General features: G+C 53.5%; 6 protein-coding genes across 6 annotated transcripts; 2 read left to right on the top strand and 4 right to left on the bottom strand.

Annotated features, from left to right (window-relative positions):
• Positions 1-319: 319 nt before the first annotated feature.
• AB675_1634 (uncharacterized protein) lies at positions 320-1,206 on the bottom strand (the record flags this gene model as incomplete). Its single annotated transcript, XM_018141537.1, has 3 exons — positions 320-371; positions 426-855; positions 903-1,206. The coding sequence occupies 3 exons, from the start codon at positions 1,204-1,206 to the stop codon at positions 320-322; spliced, it is 786 nt and encodes a 261-aa protein (XP_017996055.1).
• Positions 1,207-1,983: 777 nt separating this feature from the next.
• On the top strand, positions 1,984-3,597 carry AB675_1635 (3-hydroxybenzoate 6-hydroxylase; the record flags this gene model as incomplete). Its single annotated transcript, XM_018141538.1, has 1 exon — positions 1,984-3,597. The coding sequence occupies one exon, from the start codon at positions 1,984-1,986 to the stop codon at positions 3,595-3,597; it is 1,614 nt and encodes a 537-aa protein (XP_017995977.1).
• A 604-nt stretch (positions 3,598-4,201) lies between these two features.
• Positions 4,202-5,185, bottom strand: AB675_1636 (Altered inheritance of mitochondria protein 6; the record flags this gene model as incomplete). Its single annotated transcript, XM_018141539.1, has 1 exon — positions 4,202-5,185. The coding sequence occupies one exon, from the start codon at positions 5,183-5,185 to the stop codon at positions 4,202-4,204; it is 984 nt and encodes a 327-aa protein (XP_017995979.1).
• A 1,522-nt stretch (positions 5,186-6,707) lies between these two features.
• AB675_1637 (Glutathione-independent formaldehyde dehydrogenase) lies at positions 6,708-8,125 on the bottom strand (the record flags this gene model as incomplete). The annotated part of the gene is made up of 5 exons (XM_018141540.1): positions 6,708-6,911; positions 6,966-7,319; positions 7,406-7,655; positions 7,719-7,834; positions 7,985-8,125. The coding sequence occupies 5 exons, from the start codon at positions 8,123-8,125 to the stop codon at positions 6,708-6,710; spliced, it is 1,065 nt and encodes a 354-aa protein (XP_017996033.1).
• Positions 8,126-10,219: 2,094 nt separating this feature from the next.
• Positions 10,220-11,929, bottom strand: AB675_1638 (Importin subunit alpha-1; the record flags this gene model as incomplete). Its single annotated transcript, XM_018141541.1, has 2 exons — positions 10,220-11,647; positions 11,696-11,929. 2 exons carry the CDS (start codon positions 11,927-11,929, stop codon positions 10,220-10,222), a joined length of 1,662 nt encoding a protein of 553 aa, XP_017996057.1.
• Positions 11,930-12,464: 535 nt separating this feature from the next.
• AB675_1639 (Protection of telomeres protein 1) lies at positions 12,465-14,678 on the top strand (the record flags this gene model as incomplete). The annotated part of the gene is made up of 1 exon (XM_018141542.1): positions 12,465-14,678. The coding sequence occupies one exon, from the start codon at positions 12,465-12,467 to the stop codon at positions 14,676-14,678; it is 2,214 nt and encodes a 737-aa protein (XP_017996043.1).
• Between the last annotated feature and the right edge of the window lie 3,160 nt (positions 14,679-17,838).

Here is a 17,838-nt window from a genome sequence, read left to right on the forward strand (position 1 = left end):
GACATGTGCGCGCATCTCCTCGACGGCTTCCGAAGTCGCTACGATTTCATGCACGACATCTGCTTCTATAAACCTTGATGCATCGTTGTGAGCCCCTCGGTAATTGTCAACACAAAGCATTGACTAAATGGTGGACCTTTTCGCTATGATAAAGCCGTCCGTCGCCTTCTCCATCTTCTCCGTCGCTTCTGATGAACAATTACAGCACGGCAAAGATGGAGCTTCAACAATTGTTGTTACATGATAGCGTGTCGCGTTTCCGGTCATCTGGAAACCCTCGATGATTCAGCCACGGGATCAATGTGATCAGTATTACATCCTACACAGTATCATCTGGCGGGAGCATCTCATACTCGCTCACATACGGTGGCCTGCAAAGCAGTCAGCCAGTCGCACTGACACAGATTCGAAATAGTGATGATTACTTGGCCACATTCCTCGCCGTGACAATGCCAGCAGCGCCAACAGCATACATCGACAGCCACGTGCTCCAGCTCCCAGACCCAGCAATCCCAGACTGACCAACAGCTAGTGCTACAAGATCATACACCAAGCAACCACCAAAGATCCAATCACTGAAGGCACTGGCAACCCCAAAGCCAACACCTGTCAACACTTTGATGGGCAGAGTGGCAGGCTGGTTCCGGAAGAAGCCGGCGCTGGTGTTGTGAAGCAGATCGAGCACGCCGATGCCAGCGAAGGTCTTCGAAACGATATGTGTAAGTACCGAAGATGTCGATTTCGTGTTCATGGGCGGGAGCTTTGCCATGATGTAGTATAGCTGGGTCAAGCTGTTGACGGTCACAAAGATGTTGCTGATGTCCAGCCGCTCGTTGTTCCATGCCAACATCCATGCTTCGCGAACGTCAGACCAGTCCGCAGAAGAGGGTAGTATTACTTACCTGCGATACACAGATTCCCGAGACTGTAATAGGGAACAAAGTCCACGATCTGTTCCAGTTCTCTCCGCTGCTCGGGCTTGTTCTCATCCAGCTTCCACAATCTATACAGCCAGCCAACCTGGAACAGCTGTTGTGGAAAGAAGAATCCAGCAATGAAGAAAGGCTGCGGGCTGAAGAATGATAGGTTGCGATCGTGAATGTCCTTCATGTTCGGCGACGAAAGCATGCCATACTGCTGTGCAGCGAAGTCGATGAGGAACGATGCCGGCGCTAGCCAGCGCGCTGTTGATAGACTTAAACCCATGCTGTGCGTTATTGTACCTGATTGATCATACATCAAAATGTCTAGGTGGCGCACAGCTTCATATGTACTTGTTTAACCGTCGTCTATCACAATGGACAGGTACGTAGCCTGAAGTTCCGTCCAACAGCGTGAGAGCCTCATGTCGTCACCACTATTCACGTCTACCCTGCCTGTTCCGGCGATGCTTCGGGCCCGAGCCTCACACATACGCAACTTGTTTGCAAACACGAACATTTGCTCACTAGGCCATTCCAAGGGCGATAGGACTTCTGTACTACTCGCTGTCGTTGTAGGTAAGGGCATCAGCAGACTCTGCTAGGTGCAAAGAGAAATGTCGAGTCTCTCCTCGCGCTCGTTCACAGCGATGATCTCCGTCTCATATCAGAGACCGCATCTTACGCACTACGCAAATATATTCATGGCTGATCAGGCCTTTGCAGCGCACATTATTGACAACTCATTCTGCACTCGATCATCAGCCCTCGCAGATGTGTAGGTCTGCATACCACATCCGCTCTTGCCTTCAGATTTCTGTTGAGCTCATGCTACCCATGGCAAGCTGACAACAGGCACGACGGGCATAGCAGCACATGCGACATATTTCTTGACTACTTTCAATGACACTCTTAGACTGAAGCGTTTCCAAGGGCAGAGAACCCAGAGCCTGGTCTAAGAACTTCATCGCCCAATTCTGCGTCTGTGACTACACGCGAGGAGCGACAGCAAACAGGGATTCTTGCAATTCCAGAATTGGTAGGCCCTGAACAGACAACGACAATGGCCAAACGCCTCCGAGTCGGCATCATCGGCGGCGGTCTCGGAGGCCTGGCAGCCGCTATCGCTACCGCTCGCACGGGTGCAGATGTCACAGTCCTCGAAGCCGCCACAGAGCTGGGTGAGATCGGTGCTGGCATACATATCTTCCCCAATGCGTCACGCTTTCTCCTCCGCTGGGGCGTCGACCAACTGATCGGCGATAACCTAGTCCAGCACGACGAGGCGAACACGTGGAGTGGCGGTCCAGGCTTACACCCAATCTCAAAACTCGACGCGAAGGCAGAAGCCCGAAAATGTGGCTTTCCATGGCACATCGTCCGTCGTGACCACCTCCACGCTGGCCTTGCACAATCCGCCCGGCAGCACGGCGCCCAAATCATCGTCAATGCCCGCATCACCTCCTTCGACGACATCACCTCCTCCACCACCGTCACAGTCCACACGACCCCCAACAACCCCAATGCTCCGACCCCCAATCCAACCTACACCTTCGACCTCCTCATCGCCGCCGACGGCATCAAATCCGCCACCCGCGCTCAACTCTTCCCCACCATCCACCCCATCCCCTACGGGCCCGCCTGCGCCTATCGTCACACCCTGCAGACCTCCCACCTCCTCGCTTCCATACCCGAAGCAAAAGGCTGGTTTTCGCAACAACTCAACATGTGGTGCGGCCCACACGGCTACCTGGTCACCTACCCGCTCTCCGGCGGTCGGGAAGTCAACATTACGGTCTGCTTCTACACTTCCTCCCAAGGTTGCGACCATACCGACCCCTCAACCTGGCCCGACAAGATTGTCGAAGATGCTGACCTAAGTGAGCTGCACGAGCAATTGAAAGTATACCCGGAGATCGTGCAGAGGATGTGGGCGTTGGTGCCAAGCAGTAATCGGACACGCTGGCCATTGCTGCATATCCCCGTGCACAAGCTCCCATCGTTCCGCAACGACAAGGGAAATATAGTGTTGATGGGCGATGCATGCCACGCGATGAATCCGGCGTTGGCGCAGGGCGCCGCGACGGCGATCGAGGACGCGGCGTTTCTGGGGCATGTAGTTGGAGAGATACAGAAAGGCTACGTGAGTATCAGTGAGGCGACGAAGCTGTATGAGCAGAGGAGGCGGCCGAAGGCATGGATGAAGCAGATGAATGCTTTCGTTGGCGCAGACATCATCTGCGGAGGTCCCGGGCCAAGCTGGCTGCGCATTTCCAACAGCAATGCCAGCACGGGCGCAGCCGTCAATGGCCATGAGAATGCCGAAAGCACGGCCAATGGGCACGTCAAGCAGTCAATCTCCAAACCAGCGACCACCGACACTTCCTACACTTACTCCTACGACGAAGTGCGCAATCCGCGCGACGCCTTCATCCACAAACAAGGCCGCGAAAGCTCATGGCATCAGTCCTTTCAAGTCGAGATTAATCCACGGCATTTCTACTACGATGCCGAGGCCGATGCGGACGACGCCGTTGCACAGCACTTGCTGCGGAAGGCTACACTCACTGACGACAGAAGAGGCACGGTGGACTTGCTGGAACGGAAATTCTGGGGCGGGTTGTTTCCCGTTACTACTGAAAATGAGGATGGCGGGCAGGTCGATGGGAAGATCTAGTCAGGCCGGGCGAATAGCTGGAGCGAATAGATATCCCTGGAGCTCACGGAGATGCATACAATGACCTGATACAGCAATCATGGGCAATGAGACGTGGAAATGCGAAATCTGCTTCAACTTAGATCTACCATATGCTTGCATAGACCTGCGCCGCCAGCAAATGTCCTGATCATACCGGGTATCTAGTCCCTTCCCATCCTGCCATGCAAGTCATATCTGGCGTTGATTTATCTCGTGGTAGTTGCGGCTCCTTACGAGCTGGTTCTTGCCCATTGCAACCATCCACGAGCTCTAGGTCCTCCTCTTCGATACTTGTCTGCTTCGTGCCTCCAAGGTCCAGGCGGACCATGTCTTGGCGGTCCGTGGCCAGGAGGACCACGGTGTTGTCTGGGCGCGCCCTCGCGGCCACCTCTACCACGCCCACCTCGCCTGCCTCTGCCCCACCAGTTACCTGGCCCATCCTCCCAACGATCGAACCAACCTCCTTTCTTTGCCTCCCACAGGTCATCCACATTCAGGTAGTCCGCGCCTTCTGTGATCATTACTCTCCAGAGGTACTCCCTTAAACCTCGTGGCCAGTCCGGCACGCCCCAATACCGGACTTTCAGACCTCGCTGGTGAGCACCACGGATCTGGCTCTGATCTTCTCCAGCTGCTCGTCGGTTAGGGTCGAGCGAAACGGGAATTGCCAGGGAAGTGGAAGCTTGTGGAAGAGCGCCTTTTTGAAGCTGACTGAAGCAAAATATGAGTTTGCCGGAGAGTAGGCGGCTGGATTGAGAGGCGCCGCGCCCGAGCGGCCTTGTCCCTGGTCGACTGCTGAAGTAGCTCTGGTGGTCTCGTACAGGTCGGAATCGGCAGTCCCATTCTGGTTGGCAACCAGAGAACTGAGATCTGTCGCTTCGGATATGGTGGCGGAGCTTGCGTCAAGGTCTGCCATGAGGTCGAGAGGCGCGTCAAAGAACATGTCGCGGTATGTTGAGGATTCAACAACGCGATTCCACGGCGCATTCCCCGTCAGAACGACAGTAAGAGGCGCCTGAACGACATCGGTCCCGTTGAAATGTGTCAGGTAATGCCTTTGACGAAGTGGTTCGAGTTGAGCAGCCACAGCCGAAAACGTGTCGTCGGCGTACGTCTTGAAATCGATAAGGAGGATGAGAGACTGCTCGGGTTTGGTGTCGAAGATGCCATTGCGAGGCTCGTCCAGCTCCGGATGCAAAGCATGTTTCGGGTTTTCCTTGTCAAGCATACTGAGGATCGGATCGAGATAGAGTGAGCGTAAAGTTCGATGGGTGGTCAATGATGCAGCATTATGTCCAACGAAAAGATCGCCTTCGTGGAGCCATACATCTGCCTCAACGCTCTCGCAACCCACAGACAGTGCAGAAAGGAGCGGCTCTTTGCGCCAGTAGTCGTTATGACTGTGGCATGCTATAGGGTGAATGTCGGCCGTCGTGTCAGTGGGCCAATGTCGTAGGTCGTCTGGGATACTGGACGAATCGAAAAGGAATTGGTCGTCGTCCTCGGAGTAGAAGGTGAGCCCAAACCCGAGGACAACGGTGATGAGGTTGATGAGACCGAAAATCATCAATAGGAAAGCAATCGACCGCAATGTACGCCTCAAAAATACCGATCTAGGTGAATGCTCTAGAGTACTCCGTTTCGACCTGCGAGATCTACGCAGTGTCCTTTTCACGCATGGTATCCGCCATTTGGAACGAGTGTGGGCGTGCTCTGCCGCTGATGTTAAAGGTTTCTTCTCGTCGAGTGTTGACAACAACGGATCAAGAGTATGGAAGCCATTCTCCACGTCAGTGTCAAGCTCTGAGAAACTCAGATCCGGACTAAGACTGGCATCATGCGTCGATAAGAATGGTTTCGATTCTGGCGCAGTATATCGGGATGATCGGGATGACGATGATATGTTTGATGAGTGAGATGGTACATTTGAAGGCATCATCTTGGAGCAAAGTCGCACTTTGTCAGCGGGCGAGCGCCCCGACTGGCCGGTAGGCGGCGATTGGGCGGTGCCTTGGAAAAGTTGGCCCCTCGCCTGCTCCTATCGATACCCAAATTCAGAGATCTGGTCGCTTATCGCCACTGTTGCATAGACATATTGGTGAATGTCGACAGCTTGTCCTGAGGGTATCCTTTTGAGAACAGATAGTGAAGATGGATGAAGCTGTTGGAAAGCGCAATCGGAAGGGCTGCAGTCCATTCATACTAAAACTTTTAGTGTCCTCCTTCGACCGCACCCACAGAATCGCAAATGCTACTGACCTACACAATCTAGATCGGGGAACCTTTGGAGACGGAGGGGTGTAGCCGCGTCCTCATCCTGCGGTTAAAAATGGTTCTGGCCCGAAAACGAGACTCCTCCAGGCAATCCACCACGTTGCTTCCACTTCCTTTTTCGATTGGCCTTCGCCATGATTACACCAACCTCAGTAGAGCTCGCTACCGTTCTTGGACTTGCAAATGTTCTATCAGTGTCTTATCACGTTGCCTTCTAGTACTCACGCTATGCTAAATGCCACAGTCGACTTTTACGAGCGGTGTCGAGCACGCCATGGCCAACGGCAAAGCCCACGCCAAGGCAGACTTTTCAGCTGCTTGAGGTTTAACCGCTGCCCGCTTCTGGTCCCGAGGCTCGTCGCTTGTCTTCATATTCGTCCACGCTAACGACGGTACGAAGTGATGCTTCATGCCTTGGACGATCCGGAGAAGCGCTACGAACTCAGAAGTGCGCAGAGTACTGCTGTGGTCTCAGGCAGCACGTTACCACATCGAATAGGAAGCTCAACGGACATTGACAGCAAATCCAAACGGAATTAGCGTTGACGAGGGAGTTTCCGACCACGCAATCCTTCGTCGTCACCCTAACAAGTTTGATCCTTCGCGTTCCCCTGAACGCTTTCTTATGACAGGCGACCAGATCACCAGGCTTCTTTTAGACGCTCGACGCAGCGGATCGCCGAAAGTCTCTCACGTGCAGGAGGGCACTGTCTTGCTAGCAGTTTTTGATTCGAGCAACTGCACTGCCATAGTCTTACATCCTGGACCGACGGTAAACAGCAAAGCTAGCCCCCTACTTTTCAGCCTCCTGTTCCTCAGAAGCCCCCGTTGGGATGAATCAGCACCTTCGTGTACCCGTCAATCCTCTTGTCGAACTTGTCATATGCCACTTCGGCGTCCTCAATACCAATTTCGTGACTGACCACAAAGCTCGGCTTCGCTTTACCAGAGATGATCAAGTCTCTGAGGTATCGGTTGTATTGCTTGACGTTGCACTGGCCCGTCGCCAGTGATAGACCCTGTCAGACTTGTTAGCAACCGAGCAGGACAACGTATGACTATGGGAGTCTCACCTTCTCAAAGAGCTTGCCAAAACTCAAACTCAACATGCCCTTTCCACTGGCAGCGTCCGGCGCGCCCGGATCGGTAGGTACGTACAGACCTGGAATACCTAGTCCTCCGCAAGGCCGCGTAATTTGGATCATGTTCTCGAGCACGATGTTCGGGACCTCCTTGGTGTCATTTCCAGCTGTTGCTTGATAGCCAACAGCATCGACACTGCGGTCGACCATCCCGCCGTTCTTCTCAATGATCGTCTTGACGACGTCAACCTCCGCGAAATTGACTGCAATGCATCCGATCTTCTCTGCCGCTTGCAGGCGCTCTGGCACACGATCCACGACGAAGCACTTGCTTGCGCCCCGCAGCTGAGCAGAATAAGCCGCCATCAGTCCGACAGGGCCGCCGCCGAAGACGGCGATACTCTCGCCTGGCTTGAACCCGCTGAGCTCACGCCGTGCCATCCTGTGGGAAAGATATCGGCGAGTAAGATGAAGTCCTTCTCGTTTTCTGTTCCAGGTGGGAGCTTCAGAGCATTGAAGTCTGCGTACGGAATGCGGATATACTGCGCCTGGCCACCGCGGTACGGTCCCATGGCGACGTAGCCATATGCGCCGCCCGCAAAGCCAGGGTTCACACCGGTGCAGAATGCGGTCTTGCCTTCCTCGCAGTTGCGGCAGCGACCGTCGGCGACGTTGAATGGCCTGTGAAGGTAAGTCAGTCAGACACAACAGTCATCAACGCCAGAGGTGAGTGGTAGTGCGTACATGACAACGCGATCACCCTTCTTCAGCAAAGTCACACCCTCGCCGAGCTCCTCGACTATTCCCATGTTCTCATGACCGAAGGTTATGCCTGCCTCTGCGCCTGTGCGGCCCTCATACTGTTGTGGCAACTGTCAGCTCCTGCATCCTTAAACCCACAAGCCCGCGAGCACAGTTGGAGGCCATGTCACAGCAAGGACCATGAGATCTTGGACACAATATGGCCGGAACGTCGCCTTCTGTGTGCACACCATGGGCTCGATACGTACCATGTGTAGGTCACTACCACAGATTGCAGCAGTAGTAACCTTGACGATAACATCGTCCGGGTGCTCAATCTTGGGCTTTGGCACCTCTTCCACCGTGACCTTGAACGGGCCCTGATAGTTGACTGCCTTCATTGTAGCCATCTTGATCTGCTTTTCCGCTTGTCCTGCCTCCGGGGGATGAAGTGGAAGATAGGCACGGTTCGGATGCTGGAACGGTTCGATATAGGTGTACGATGTGCTATACAAAGTCTGCTCAGATCACGCGAATCCTTGTTGCGAGTAATAGCTACCTGAGACGATTCACTGACATACAGCAAGCAACAACACGAAGCTGACCACCTACTAAGGATTATATATGGTCTCTGTGCACACAATTTCTTGCCCCACTGACAACACGACCCCCTCTTTCGAAGGCGCAGCCCATCTCCACGAGAGTATCCAGAGCAAAGCTGGAGCTGAGAGAAGCTATCATTCGAGCGAAGAAACTACGCGGCAGTCAGCAAACCAATATGTCATACCATTCGAGTCTTCGGTACTGTGTTCCCCGCAGTTTTGTCACCAGTCACGTACAAATGCCGTTGAGACGTGTCTCTTGGCCTGGAATGGCTTGCAGCCCCGCGCTTTCCGGCCTTATACTTTGTTCTCGAACTGTCGACTGCACATCGAATGAGCTACCATCTATGCTGCTCGGTCGATGTGCACCGAGGTTGGCGTAGCGAGGAGAAAGTCATCGCGTCGTGAAAGTCAGGTTGAATGCAGTGGACGTTCGGTTTCTCCAAAACGGGCGGATGGCTTTGCCGCATGACTTTCTTCCCCGCAGTAGAGGATGAAAGGCAGAATCTCGTGGTCTTTGAACTCTGTACGGTCCTCCGATGTCACAGCGAGTATGGGGTCAGCGAGCTCAATGAGATGTGACAGTCAGTAGCTCGTGATATGCTTCGAAGCTGCACGTTTAGAGATCGAGCTATGGAATACACGAACGCGAAGCAGACTGCTGAAGAACGGTCTAGACAAACGTCGCGGGGTAGACACGGAGCAAGAGCCGATTCGCAAATATATTTCCCAGAGAGTAGCAACCAACCATCGACTTCAGGCCATTCCTGACACGAATTCGACTTTCCGCTCGCGAATGCCGCTTCTGGCTTTCTCGAGCGACTTCAATGATCGTGCATGTACCGGAGCTCCTGCTCGGTCTCAACTGGCTCGCGAGCTCGGAAAGAGGTAGTATACGTCACTCGTGCCAATTTCGAGCCTGGAAGCTGTCATAGGAAGAACACATGCTCATCGATAGATCAATTCCAATGCAGAGAAGCGGGCCCGTCGGGCGTGCAGCGGCTGCATATTCATTTAATGGCATCAATTGAGAATTCTGTGTGATGTCTCTGTCGCTCTTGCCTCGTAGGCGAGGGCGGTGCTATGGACATACTGTGCCAGGTGCAGAGTCACTGAGCACCCAGGAACCTAGCTTCGCCTGATCGACGCGGAGGCCTTCCACTGCACTGATCAATATAGGGCCCAGCAACATCTCATCTCTCTCTTGCAGCGCGCAGATACCGTACTGGCTGAACCCAATCCTCCATCCCCGTCTAGAACTTCATCGTTTCGAAAATACTCCTGAAGAAGCCCATGCAGTCCGAACGCGCGTGAAAATATGCAGTCAGAATGGGAAAGCTGAGGCGAAAGGTGTGGCGGCGCGGCGCGTATGCAAAAACTTCTGGTCCTGGGGCAGTCACTGTGTCGTACAAGATTGGGCATCTGATGGGTCGTTGGGGTAGTGCTGAAGTCGGGCAGGTCGTGGGTGGTCGTGCTGGTAATGCGGAAGGGTATTGGGTGAAGGGAGTGCCGGAGGCTGGGCAGTTCCTCGTCGGCAATTGATCGAGTTTGACAGGAGCTCTTGGGATGTGTAAGCGCTGTTCGGGAGTGTGGTTGAACTCAGGTGCATAACGCGAGGGCGCATCGGGCTCGTGTTAAATGGTATCGGTCCTGAAATAGTGGCGGTATAGAGTATGCATGATCGGACTTTGACTCAAAGTTCTGGCGAGTGAATGGTGCACCTCTGATTCTTTGGCAAAGGCAGGTCCTGTGCGAAGCGACACGATGAGGGCGTCCAGGAGCATCATCACAACATAGATGCTCACTTGAGATGCTGAGTATTCTTGGGCGTTGAACTGGCGGACTGAGCGAAAGTCTGATATTTCGATCCTGGTAAGCGTTTCTGAGCAGGACAATGGCCGCTCACATATCCATTGAGTCGCCACCGTTAGTGTTGAAGTTGAATTGACCAGCTGGAGTTTGTTGGTTCAGTGTGTAGCCTTGTTCATTAACCTGAGGCGCGAGTTCTTCGATGTCGGCGCCAGCATCCTCCTCATCCGAGAAGTAGCGTTCGATAATGTTGTATGCTTTCATATAGATCTCCTCATTTGCATTGTTCTGGCAATCGTGAATCTTCTCCATGCCGTTGGCTTCTTCGATGAACAGAGCATAGCGGTTGACCTGAGCGTCGGCAGTGTTGGCAGCTGATGCCTCCTTGTCCATCTCACCAACTTTAAGGATGTTCTCGAGACCGTCGAGGGCGACTTGGATGATCTTATTGTCGGGGCAGGCCAACAGATCGCACAGCGGTCGGATGCAACCGTTCTGGACAAGATATCGGATCTGCTCGGGCTTTTGGAGGCCGCCTGAGGTAGCATTTGAGATTGCCCAGCAAGCTTCCTTGCGGGTCTTGAAGTCGCCATTGGAGAGCAGGTTGATCAGTGGGGCAATGATGTTCGCATCAATGACGCACTGAATTTGTGTTGAGTTGCCAGCAGTGATGTTTGAGATGGTCCAGCAAGCTTCCTTGCGGATCCCATCCTTGGAACTACCAAGGAGAGAAAGTAGAGCAGGAAGAGCACCGCAGTTGATGATAACCTGGGTTTGAACGTCGTCACCAGTGACAATGTTGCCCACTGAGCGAAGAGCTGGTGTCTGGACAGATGTGGAGGCGTGCATGAGCAATTCGACGAGTCTGCGAGGAATGCCAGCTTCGATGACGGCCTGAATTTTGTCATTCGATCCGTCCGACAGGTATGAGATGGCCCAGCAGGCATCAATGAGGACCTCGTCGTCGAGCATGTACACCAACTTTGCGAGGACGGGCAGAGCTGGGTGAATCTGGTTCCAATCTGGCTGCGGTGTCTTACCCCGGCAGAAGTTGCTGAGGGTCCATGTAGCATTTCTGAGCATGCTGAGCTTGCGACCGTCTCCAATCAGATTCAACAGCGGCTTCAAAGCACCTTGGCTGAGAACGTAGTCTCGGCAGGCAGGAGAGTCGCCGGCGATGTTACCAAGAGCCCACACCGCCTGTTCACGGACGTCAGGCTCATGGCTGCTCAGCAACTCAACGAATATGGGCACAGCGCCAGCCTCAATGACGACCTGAGTTTGCGCAGCCGAACCGGAGGCAATGTTAGTGAGGGCCCACGCAGCCTCGAACTGAACGAGTGTGTGAGGAGAACGGAGGAATTCGACGAAGCGACTGACGACGCCGGTCTCGATGACCTTCTCGATGGGAGGATTGCGTTCCTTGGATAGCAGTTTGCGGAATCTGGTGGTGGCGGCAATCTGAGACTCGATTTGGTCGGAGAAGACACCTTTGACCATTTCAGGGAGATCGGTGGACAGCTGCAGTGTGTTAGTTGGTGTAGACTTGGTCCCAGGGATGACACGTACCTCGCTCTCGACTGCTCCACCATCATCATCGCTATCACCATCGCTGACAGCACCTACGCCAACTTCGCCATCGGCACGTGTGATACCCCGCCGCTTTGACAGGTTCTCTTCTCTCTTTTGACGACGAATCTCAACCTGTTGCTCTTCGCGGCGACGGCGGAGCTCATCGGGCTTGAACGAGTTCTTGGCTTTGTTGTTCGTTCGTCGATGCTCTGGGATATATCGTTCGGCCATGATGGCGTTGACTGAGCGAGTTGTTCCTGCATGAATCAGTACGGAGGTGTCAAGGTGGGGACTCTGACGCCTTACCTTCTGTGACCAGGGATCAACGATGGTAGTGGGACTGAGGACTTCAATCAGACCGGCACAGAGTCCTCTCGACCAGGAATATGTGGGAAAAGCAATGGTCCAAATGTTTGCGTGCACAATCGAGAGAAAAGGAATAAGGCAAGCGCAATCTCAAGAAGGCAGAGAGGTCCAATTCAAATGCCAAGCCGCTTGGAGCCGCAGATGAGTCAGGGAGAGATCACGTGAACACGTAGAGGAGTTCAAACTCGAGCGCGTCCAAGTTGGCTCGTCGCCTCGTGCTACGCGTTGTGATGATTGCCCGACTGAACGCAGTGGAGTCGACGGGAAGGACATGTGACGCCTGCCAGTCTCCTCATCACCTCGCCTGCCCGATTGCCTGGCTTAGGACACCCGGTCCTGCAATGTGAACGCCTCGAGGCAAGGCCGAGGCGAGCCATTACCATACGCTACATAATTCGCAATGGCTTACCCAGGAATACCGATTCCGCCGAGAGGCTTCACCGACCTCAAGTCAGCATGGGACCACCCACTGGCAGCACCAGGAGACAAACACTTCTGCTATATGATTGGAGTTTGTGTTGACTTCCTACCCATTACCAAATCGCGAGGCTCGGACTACACAATGAAACTTACCCTGCATGACCCGTACTGGGTTGACGGGATCGGCATGGCATTTCAATTATTCGTGAAGAAAGAATCTCATGCGCCACAGGTCACAAATCAGGGCGACGTGATCATATTCCACAGTGCTGGCACCTTGTATAATCCACGCATGGGCAAGGTTGCCTTGTCCAACTACAGCAGCACTTGGTCCGTCCTTGATTACGATTCACTGCGAAATAGCACCGCTGATGATTTCTCCGACGTTGTCATTCACCGAAGTGATCGTGACGGCGTCAAAGCACCAATACCCAATGTTGAGGAGATCAAGTACGCCAAGGCCATCCTTGAATTAGAGGACTCTTCCTCGTGGAAAGGGCTACAAGGGCAAACCTCGCTCGAGACCAACAACATCATGGCAGCCAATGGCGGCACACCGAGTATGGTCAGGGGTAAAGAGCGCTCGATCAGCAGCCTCACTATCCCTGTCGACAGGGACTACTATGTTGACATTCTCGCCGAAGTTCGACGTATCTATACTACAGACATGCGGATGGAGCTATCCGTGACCGATTACACAGATGAGAATCCTAGCCTGTTCGATTGCAAGCCTGAGTCCGATGAGAATGCACACGACCCTGGCGATCAGTTCGGATATATTGCTAGCAGCCACAAAGCCTGGCCAGGTCCATGGGGTCGACGAACGTTCAACATCACTTTATGGGAGCCACACCGCAGCTACGCCGTTGCAAGCGTGACGCACGGCTCCCTGATCCAATTCCGAAATGTGCATGTGAAAGTCGACCAGCAAGCTAAACTCGAAGGCATCGTTCACCAGGACAAGCTATACCCCGACAAAGTACTCGTCTCAGCCCACAAACCATACGAAGCCGAGACCAACGAGCCCTTACGCGACCTCCTCAAGAGAAAGAAAGCATACGAAGACCACTGCAAAAGGTCTGGACTGCGCTTCGTCCGGGACGCCGACCCGAAAAAGCTGCCATCTCATTCCAAATTAGACCAGGCCAATGGCCGAGCCATATCACCACAGCTCGAGGAAGCGCCTCGTGATGCCAAGGCTGCAAAGCGGAATAAGAGAAATAAGCAGAAGCAAAAGAAGAAAGCAGCGTCGGCGGCCAAGAATGGCCTCGACGACGCGAACGAGCGTTCAGCAGGACTAGCCGAGAAGGCAGTGTCGTCCCTCGCGGCCAATGCACACGTCCGTACAGTGACGTCGACGCAATCCCTCATCTCAATCTCCTCTATCCTTGAACCTTCCACGCGACAGCAGAAGACCATGGCCGGCAACATCTGGATCGCCCCTTTTGTCAACCAACGGTACAAATCCAAAGTGAAGGTCATTGACTTCTACCCCAATAACCTCGAGGACTTTGCCGTCAGAGCGAAGAGAAAGAGCGAATACGCTGAAGCAGGTATCGATAGCGACGATGACGAAGAGAACGAAAAAGCAGACAATACCCCCCATGACCATGACGAGTCTAGCAGTGAAGACGCCAATAGCGATGGCGGCAACGATAGTGACGCAATGGCCGTCGACAACGAAGAGGGCATCCCTTCCAACAAGAAAAGAAGAAGCAAGTGGGAATGGCGCTTCGCCCTTACTATCACCGATCCAAACACAAGCCCCACGAACGCGAGTGATGACAAGGTTATTCGCCTGATCGTTACAGGCGATGGAGCCGAGCATCTCCTGAGAGCCTCAGCGTGCAACCTCCGCAAGTCGCCCAATGCGCTGGCTCAACTGCGGGAAAAGCTGTTCATACTTTGGGGTAATCTCGAGGAGCTCCTGACTGAGCAGCTCTCCACCTCCAGATCTAGAGCAGGCTCCGGCGACGTAAACACGGATGCCGCCGACCAAGACCGGGACAGGCGATCGGCCCTGAGTTTGGTACAGAAGCATTACAAATCGCAGCCCTTCGAGTGCTTCATCGAAGAGTACGGCGTACTGAAAGCGAAGAAAACGCGGATCCGAAACGATGGAAGTATCGGGAACGGAGACCGCATGGAGGACTGGGAAAGGTGTTTCCGTATCTGTAAGACCACTATTGCTTGAATTTGGGAACTGGGCCCAGGATACAGGTGCGCATCTGGTCGGTGCCCGGCTCAAGAGGAAGGAAAGGGAGATATGTAGAGTCCCGTATGAGCTTCTCAATGTATACTAGAGACCACCTACCGAGGCTGTGAGCGATGCAATGATCTTGCATTCATATCATGAGCAGGGTCGGGATAGCATGCGTCTGCCTGAATCCGATGAGTGAATGTGCCAGAGATGTCGAATCAGGGTAGTCGCGACGTGATGCCAAAAGCGGCTCAGTTCTCGCCCTGTCAGCCGGTGCACTCGACCTATGCTTGCAGCATTGTATTGGCACGTTAATATTCCTGTGCATGGACGAAATCTTGGGTCAAACCCTTGCTGTCAACCGGTCTTACGTATCGACACGGACTGGTTTGAAAGTACTCTCAATCATCTCGCACGGAGTGTCTGTGCAGCTTACCTGCGTCGAGTACTCTGGCCGTCAAGCAGATGACCTCTCTCAATCATCGCCCTGAACATACATGACCTCAAGCAAACCGCAAACCTGGCGCCCACCCGTGGGTTGCTGAAGCGGAAATCTCTCGGTCTTGCACACACAGTTATGCATCGGCACGGATCGAACGGACAGCCTAGCAAGTACCGGTGGTATAAAATGTGGCGAACATAGCTTGCCAATCCCAGATACCGATACTCAAGTATCGCCATCGTGTTCCGGCGGAACTCCTAGCATTTGTTCTTCGTCCATTGAGCCGTTGGAGAATTGCCAATTAAGCGATATCGATAGAAGAATTGCCCCGCGGTAGGATGGTGGGGCAGAATTTCCCGTTCACGAGGACGAGGTTCGTGATTTCGTATCTGTGGCAGCCGGCGTTGCTTGTATTCATGGATGAGAGGAACCCCGAGGTGTTGAGTACGAAGTAGTAGTGCTAGGTACGGTGGCTGTAAACTAGGTAGTGACCACCCGTTGTGATTCTCTGGGCACCTACCTTTGATCGCAGGTGAACGATCTTTCTGCGACGGATATCCGAGTATTTGAGATTTTGAGGCAGTAGCCATACTTTTCGAGAGATCGGCGACTGATCAGCAGCAGATCTCGAGGCTGGCTTACAGGGTTTGGCCTATCGAGTTATGCCAGTGCTTCTGCAAGGCGATCAGTTCATTATTATGCTGATCTTGCATCGATCAGCATGTTCAAGATATGGACGCATTTGCCGCACTTCGTCCTCGTTGCACAAGCCTAAGAAGCGCCACGACGAGGATCACCAGACCATCGGCAGGCCGGCGACGTGCATAAGCAGCATTCCTCAATGCATCATTGTAGATGCAGCCCAAACCGCCCGCCGGAAAGGAGCTTGACGACATGCATGATCGAGCCAGCGTTGACTGAGTACTGCCTCGCAGTCTGCAGTAGGTTTCGAACTTGCACAGTTGGGTTGTACCCAGGTCACGGTTCTGCGCAACAAGCATGTACATGATCATGTGTTCTGTTAATGCACGTGGATTGAATGGATTTTGCATGGTCGCAATGCTTGCGATTGGAGAGCTGATCATGCCCATCCGGTAAGAACTGCAGTGTTCTTGCCGTCTTGGATTCATACCTTTCATGCCACAGGTGACCCCAGTCTGCAAGAGGCGAGACTTGACGCCCAGATCTTGTCTGGAAGTCTGTCTGGGGATTCTGCCCACAGTTCTCTGCGCTGTCGCAAAGTGAAACATGAGGCCAAATGTACACCGTGCTGCAAGAGGGTGTTCTAAGCAATAGTGGTCTCTGCTTTCTTACGCCAGGTGAGTAGAGTGCGAACGCGAACGCGAGCGCGTGACGAGAGGAAGAACTCAGAAGGACCTTGGTTGGCAGCGAGCCGCGTTGCCGGGCACGTTTTCTTGCAGTATTGCAGGATCGAGTCAGACCACGCTTGAGGCCCGTCTGCGGTGACGAATGCAACGCACACGGTGGTGTTTTGACTGGCTGACCATTGTGGCTATCGTTTGTGGACCTGCCAGGGCGGAACAGTCACTTGCGAGCATATGGTTCGGCACTGGTAGCGTCTGCTTAGCACTGCAGCTCCATGCCTCGTAGAATAGATTTGTGGCGGACGATCGGCGTTGTGAACATCTTCCCCAGATTTTGGTCCCTTATGCTTCCAACGACAAGTCAATCAGAGCAGTACCTACGTTGTTGCAATAAGCACTGTGTATCAGGCCGAAGACAGTGTATGCGCCAGATGTTATGGAAAATACACACACCGTCCTTGCACATTCATCAAAGTGCCCGTAAATTACCGTGTATGCCGTGTAAACTTGCATTGCAGAAGTTGTACCTAGCATGTAGTAGCCCCAAAGCAGTTTTTGCGACGCTTCCGCGGGCAGTCGCTGATGTACCTCTGCAGGTGCGAGAGTAATCCTTCGGGCCACAGACGCTGGCCAGCTGACGCACATGTGCGGGTGGGCGATTATGGCTCCCTCTTGCTCGGGCAAAACGCCACGTTCACGGCAAGAATGTTATCGGCGATCTGGTTGCGGTGACCGATACTTAGCTACAGTTCACCTGAAGCAAGTCCAGATGTCGTGCAGCTGTTAGCTCACATAGACACATACTGTCGCAGACAACTCTGGGCTGGGTATCAATAATGCCGTGCAGAGACGGAGTATTCTGCAGTGTCAAGGTATAGCTTTGCCCACAGATCCATACCCAGCACAGCCTAGCTCACAGCCGCGAGAGAACTGGCGGCGCTACGAGCTTGGACCACCTCGTGTCACAGGGATTGCGCCTGTCATGGTACTTTCGGGCTACTTCTCTGCAGAGGCTGGCAGCACCCATATATACTCGAGAGGTTCGTTGGAAATGCGCAAAATCTGTTTGTTGTCTGGTGTCGGGGCCATCGCATCACACCAGCGACACTGGCATCTTTCGACTTCAACTGCTTGGAACAATGGTATTCAGAAATTCGTCCGCAAGGTATCAGCCCCGGGACTCTGACAGCCGTCAATATCCACAGCCTGCTAGGCGAATGCAGAGGTGCTGGGTGGTCGTCACGGGGTTAGGCTAACATATAGTGTGTCTGGAGTATTGTCTTACCATGCTCTTTTAGGTGCTCTCTTTTGTCTACTGCGTACTCGGTAGACCGCAGCCTAGACGAGGGAGAGGACTGTGACATGGTGAGCGATACCATGGTCAGTA

Source organism: Cyphellophora attinorum (assembly GCF_001299255.1).
Source record: "Cyphellophora attinorum strain CBS 131958 chromosome Unknown Contig34, whole genome shotgun sequence".
Taxonomy (NCBI): domain Eukaryota; kingdom Fungi; phylum Ascomycota; class Eurotiomycetes; order Chaetothyriales; family Cyphellophoraceae; genus Cyphellophora; species Cyphellophora attinorum.